Below are 6971 nucleotides of genomic sequence, written 5' to 3' on the forward strand. Positions count from 1 at the left end.
CTCATTTTTGGCACTTCTTGCTTTCTGCATAAATTACACTGAAATTTCCAAGTTTTTTAAATAAAAATCAATTTTGGTTTACTTTTATTTATAACTAATGAATATTTTTAAAATTTTGCCTTATATACAAGTCATTATTGTTTTAACATTTTTTTTTCCCTGTAAACTCTTAATTTCTCTATTCTCGAATGACATGTTTGACTGACTCCCCGTGGCCGAATGTTTCACGACTGTTGGACAGCCACAAAACATGCGGGGATTAGCATGCGACCAACTCTAGTTACTCCAGAGAGGTTTCACCACTAGTTACTCATTCATTACTGATGAAGACTGTTGAGTTTGATTATTTCAGTATCTATACTCAGTTTTTGACTACAGAAGTTAGTTCCCCAAATACTCTGATTTAACCACTTCCCGCAGTCAGTTTTATCTTCCTAATTAGGTCCCATATTTCAAATTTGATATGTGTCACTTTATGTGGTGATAACTTTGGAATTCATCAATAAGTGTAATAGGAAACAAATTGACCTTACAAATTATTTTCCAACTTCTCTTGAATCCAGCTATACACTACATACTGTGGTAATCCACTGTCTGGGCACATGGCGGGGTCAAGAAGAGAAGGAGCGCGTTTAGCTATTTGAATTTGTAAATCTTGCTGGAATAGTTTGGAGACACAATATATCGGGGGCACTGTTCATGGTCACCTGGCAGCTCAAAAGATGGCTACTACTGTCAGGCTTGGTGCTATCTACTCCATTTTCCATGTCTCAGAGATTGTCTTGCTCATCAACCCCTTAACGACCAGAGGTATTTTTGGTTTTACGTTTTCGTTTTTTGCTCCCTTTCTTTCCAAAGCCATAGCTTTCTTATTTTTTGGTCAAAATGGCAGGACGAGTTGTACTTTTGAACGACACTATTGGTTTTATCATGTCATGTACTCAAAAACAGGAAAAAAAAAAGTCCAAGTGTGGTATTCCAAGTGCGGTGAAATTGCAAAAAAAAGTGCAATCCCACACTTGTTTTTTGTTTTGCTTTTTTGCTAGGTTCACTAAATCCTAAAACTGACGTACCATTATGATTCTCCAGGTCATTACGAGTTCATAGACACCAAACATGTCTGGAATTTTTTTTTTCACCACAGATAAAAAAGGACATAAACTTTGTTTTTGAAAAATGGCATGATCTCGGGTTGGGTGAGGGCTTATTTTATGCGTGCTGAGCTGACGTTTTTAATGATACCATTTTGGTGCTGATATGATCTTTTGATCGCCCGTTATTGCATTTTATGTTCAATCTATTTTATTAAACATTTTACAAACAAAGAATATATTATATGAAAACCGATAATATATAGAATCATAGAAAATATCTAGTATTCAAAAATGAGAATACAACCTTTTAACAGTACGTCAAACACACCATGGCAGACAATAACAATAACCAGATGGTTGCGCCAACAAGTTATTCAAGAGAGGAAGTATCCTCAATATTATGCAGAGGAAAGACATAGGATAAAAAAAGAGGGAAAGAAAGACAAGGGAAGAAAAAAAAAAGGGTTATGGATAAAGGGGTCCTTTAAAATTATATATATATATATATATATATATATATATATATATATATATATATATATATATATATATATATTATTAATGTGCAATTTCCTATGTAACTGAAAAAGTCAGCCAAACAAATTATGGAGATCAGGTGGGTCCTGAAACAAAATCCATCCACTCCAAATCTGTTTTAATACATTGTTGCAGCGACCAAAAAAACGTAATTCTGGTGTTTTCAATTTTTTTTCCTACTACACCGTCTAGCGATCAGGTTGATCCTTTTATTGATAGATCGGGTGATTCTGAACGCGGTGATACCAAATATGTGTAGGTTTTATTTTTTATTTTGTTTTATTGTGAATGGGGTGAAAGGGGAGTGACTTGAACTTTTTTTTTTTTTTCTTTTTTACTTTTGGCATGCTTCAATAGTCTCCATGAGAGACTAGAAGCTGCCATAACTCAATCAGCTCTGCCACATACAGGCGATGTTCAAATCACCTGTGTGTAACAGAATTACTAGCAATCTGGCAGTGACAACCATAGATGTCTCCAGGAGACTTATGGTTGTCATGCCGACCTATCGGTGAACCGCGATCACGTGACGTGGTAACCGGTGGGCAGGATTTCCACCCATGATTGCCGGAAGAGCATTTTAAATGCCGCTGTCAGCTTTTCAAAACAGCTGACGTGCCGGGAAAGATGTGGAGCCCAAATCCAAGGGAGGGTGTCCGACATCGGCGTACTATTACACCCATTGTCAGAAAGAGGTTAAAGGATATACATGGATTTGGACTTACACAGAGAGCCCGAGTCTTGGGCCACATTGTTACCTGCTGTTCTGTTGTGTGAGATGGAAAGATGAAAAGTTAGGTTACTGGGTCAGAACCAGGAAAGCAGAGAAAATACCAAATCAGAAGATGCAAGAGTAGTCAGTAAATGGGCCGGGGTCACAACAGGTGATTAATACAGAAGCCGGGAGCTGACCACAGAGGAGAACAAGCTTGTATCTGGCACCTTCTGGCAGAGCTGATATTGCTGGATTGGTTTACAGAAGCCATGCTGCTTTTCAAAAGACTTTGCGCCACTAATAATGTGGAAACCTGTTTTTCCACTGACAGATTATGGACCTGAGTGGGGACTTTTCTTCAGATGATGAGTTTTTTTTATTGGTATAATTTTTGCTTACTATACAGTTTGGTGGCTTTTTATTCGATATTTGGGAAGCAGAGTGAACAAACAGTTGAGCTCCACGATCTACTCGTTCATCTTATGAAGTTTTCTATGAACTGTCATTTTCTTGGTATATCAATATTTTTGCATAACTTGCTATTTTTGCAGATAGTTTAAGTAGAAATGTTCAGAAATATAAGTCAAGGATATTTTAGTCAAAATTAATAATTGATTTTATTCTTGGCAGATAACTGCACCAGGAGATCAGAGGGACAACTGACATCTTCACTTTTTAAATCAGCTGATCTTGAGATTCCACAGGATACAATTACAATGAATGCCGTTACTCCAGATATACCATCATCCTTTAACATCGATAATCTCTCATCTGATCCTTTCAAACAGGTCCTGTCTTCTGATTTATTACAGAGTGCTAAGGAAAATCAAAGTCACAAAATAAGCATTCAAAAACTAACTGCTCATAAAGCAAAAAAATCATTTTCAGATTTAGAATATAATAGTTTTTCTTTTGAAAAATCGTTTGTTAAACATCAAAAAACTCACACAGTAGAGAATAACTATTCTTGTTCCAAGTGTGGTAAATGTTTTAGCAAGAAATCAAATCTGGTAAGTCACCAGAGAATTCACACAGGGGAGAAGCCATTTTCATGTTCGGAATGTGGGAAATGTTTTGCTGCGAAATCAAGTCTTGTCAAACATCAGAGAACTCACACAGGGGAGAAGCCTTTTTCATGTTCAGAATGTGGGAATTGTTTTACAGATACATCACATCTTAACGCACATCGGAGAACACATACAGGGGAGAAGCCTTTTTCATGTTCAGAATGTGGAAAATATTTTACAAGGAAATCAAGTCTTATCACACATCAGAGATGTCACACAGGGGAGAAGCCTTTTTCTTGTTCGGAATGTGGGAAATGTTTTAATCGGAAGGCGCTTCTTGATACACATCAGAGAACTCACACAGGTGTGAAGCCTTTTTCATGTTCAGAATGTGGGAAATATTTTACAAGGAAATCAAGTCTTATCCATCATCAGAGTGGTCACACAGAGAAGAAGCCTTCTGCATGCTCAGAATGGGGGAAATGTTTTGTACTGAAATCAGATATTGTTATTCTCCAAAGATCCCACACAGGGGACATGCCTTTTTCTATTCAGAATGTGGAAAATGTTTTGTGAAGAAATCATCTTTTCTTGGTGACCAGAAAAGTCTCTAAGGCTACTTTCACACTTGCGTTTTTTTGCGCTGCGCACAGTGCAAACGCACATAAAAAAGCGCATCATGCGTTTGTGAGTGTTTTTTTGCGGTTTTGAGCATGTTTTTTTTTTTAAACGCATGATTTTTTTGCGCTGACTTGCGCATTACCATGCACACGCCAGCGCACCCATAGACTATAATGGGTGTTTGGGTGAAAAAAATCCGCATTGCATGCGCATGCGTTTTTTTGGGGACAAGTTGGACGCACAAAAAATGCAACAGGATGCATTTTGTGAGCCCGAGCGCACACTACAAAAAACGCATGCGCGTACAAACGCATGTGTATGCGCACCCATGTAAAGTATAGGAAAAAAACGCATGCGTTTTTTTGAGCAAAAAAAACGCAAGTGTGAAACTAGCCTTAGGGGAGAAGCCTTTTTTATATTCCTTATGTGGTAACTATTTTGTTTGAAAATGAACTCTTCATAAACAGAGCAGTCACACAGGGGAGAAGCTTTTTTTCATGTTCGTTATATTCGAAATGATTTAACGGACAACCCCTTGTCATTCCTCATGTTTGACTTCGTTAAAATAAAAACACTCATCTCCGCTTCCGTGCCGGCGCCATTCCAGTGGTTTCGGGACTCACATTCCTGAGGCTCACATGTGGTTGTTGCATCACACGAGCCATGCTCCCAATCAGTGCCAGCTTTACTGGCCCCCTCTTTGGATGTATTGAATATCAACTGAATATGCATCAACAGTGTGATGCTGCAGCAAAAAAGGCAAATGCAATTCTAGGATGTTTTAACGGAAGCATACAGTCTAGATCACGTGAAGTCATTATTTCCCTCTACTCCTCTTGGGTCAGACCTCATCTGGAATACTGTGTCCAGTTTTGGGCGCCACATTTTAAAAAAGACATCAATAAACTGGAGCAAGTTCAGAAAAGAGCGACCAGAATGGTGACCGGTCTTCAAACCCTGTCTTATGAGGAAAGGTTGCAGGATTTGGGAAATGTTTAGCTTGCAGAAGAGAAGACTGAGAGGAGACTTAATATCTGTCTACAAATAACTCAAGGGCTGTCACATTGTAGAAGGATCATCTTTATTCTCATTTGCACAAGGAAAGACTAGAAGCAATGGGATGAAACTGAATGGGAGGAGACACAGATTAGATATTAGAGAAAACTTTTTGACAGAGTGATCAATGAGTGGAACAGGCTGCCACGAGAGGTGGTAAGTTCTCCTTCAATAGAAGTCTTCGAACAGAAGCTGGACAGACATCTGTCTGGGATGATTTAGCGAATCCTGCTTTGAGCAGGGGGTTGGACCAGATGGCCCAGGAGGTCCCTTCCAACTCTACGATTCTATGATTCAAGTGAAATTGTACAAAAAGATATAAACAGTCATATAATTAAATAAAAAAGGGAAATTAATTTACAACTAACCATAGTTTGACTATAAGACAGTGGTATAGAAAACCTTAAAATCCATAAAGCAATACCTACCTATAAGCCCCAAATCAGTAGCGGTCGGATTGCTGACTATAGCCATGTCATGTTTACTAACTATATAGAAGAAAGGTATCTCTATAAAAAAAATACTGGCGATGTTGAACTTCTGCGGTCTTCAGGAGTGAAGCTGTTGTTAATGTTGGGAATTTTATAAAATCCTGAAGAGCTGAGAACATCCCAAAACCCGGCCCATGTGAGGTCATCAAGGAGAGGTGTCTGGGAGTAACTTAGATGCAGATAAAAGGTGAAGGCTAATTATCATCTGGGTTCATTTGGAAAGATAAATATCACTGTATGCACAATCCCTTTCAATGAACGTTCCCAATCGCTGTGCTCCTTCGCGAAGCCAAATCATCTCTGTGATCACCATAGTAAGTTTCCCACTTTAATCTTGTTTATTTTATGCACTGCATATGCGGTATTGTTTGTCACCTTTGTAAAACCTTCTGTATATTTTTTATAAACACTGCCTATCGTTTTGGATTAAACACAACATATAATTCTGTTCCTTTTGTTCTGTAAACAACACCTTGAAGCCATATGCCACCAGAAATCAGCCTGTATAAATAACTGTTGGTGGCAGCAAGTAGTTCTTGGTTTAGCGTGGAGTTAGAAGTGACCGTACCCAGGGTATATATACAGTCCATGCATTGAAATCAGGGGTGTATATACCATACACTTATTGTTATGTTCCCAATAACCATCCTATCAGTGGAAACAGCCTGAGGTCTGCTCTGTTAATTGTATGTCAATCGAGCAATTGTTCAGAAGATGGGGCGCGGCAGAGAGCTGTTCATGACAAAAAGATAACAGTGCGCAACCTCCGAGGTGGTGATCTTTCACAATTGGTGGTTGTGGTGAGAATTCTGTCTGATCACTCCTGTTCATTTCTTGACAATTGGTGGCAGCGGTGGGGTTTAGCATACCCCCCCCCCCCCCGAGTGTGATCTTTGACACACACTTTTAGCAAGAAAAAGATCTTGCTAATAAGTGAGTGCGTCTTATAGACTGGAGGCAGCTTCCTGTGACAGATGAGAATGCTGAGACAGTGCAAAGAAACAAAAGTCCACTTCGCTTCGCAAGAAATAAGCCAGAGTAGCTGCAGCACAAATACCAAAAGTGGGAAAAATTCAGCGATGAAGGTTGTAGATTCTTTGTAAAACTTAGCTTTTAATTAGCCATATGAAATATGCTCTAAACAAACTTGATGGCAATATGGAGGTTTTAGACCTACATGTTTTGCCAAAAGTCTTAATCATGGTCCTCTTGCTATCTCAACAGTCTGGCATTTCAGTAACTGAAAGTCAGGTAACAGACGTTGCCATACACATATGTGGTATCCAATTGGGGAACATCAAATGCCATACAAAAATTAAAAAAAAGTGCTCGTACAAAATAAAAATTCAAATCAATTATTAAAATCATATGCAAAAAAGCATAGCAAGTAATGACCTATCTATTTGCATATAAAAATATTGTTAATATTGAAGAATAACCTCTCTTCACA

The 6971-nt window shown here is 38.4% G+C and overlaps 1 protein-coding gene across 2 annotated transcripts in view; it reads left to right on the top strand.

The window, feature by feature from the left end:
- LOC141094287 (oocyte zinc finger protein XlCOF7.1-like) overlaps window positions 1-5957 on the top strand; it is a 31380-nt gene extending 25423 nt beyond the window's left edge. For both annotated transcript variants that reach the window (XM_073580124.1, XM_073580125.1), the window contains one exon: window positions 2977-5957. In XM_073580124.1, coding sequence (XP_073436225.1) covers window positions 2977-3929 — 953 coding nt within the window. In that variant the 3' untranslated portion in view covers window positions 3930-5957. The remainder of the gene's footprint in view (window positions 1-2976) is intronic.
- Window positions 5958-6971: the final 1014 nt, after the last annotated feature.

The sequence above is a fragment of the Dendrobates tinctorius genome, unplaced genomic scaffold, assembly GCF_039654945.1.
Source record: "Dendrobates tinctorius isolate UK_male_01 unplaced genomic scaffold, ASM3965494v1 ptg000063l, whole genome shotgun sequence".
NCBI lineage: Eukaryota > Metazoa > Chordata > Amphibia > Anura > Dendrobatidae > Dendrobates > Dendrobates tinctorius.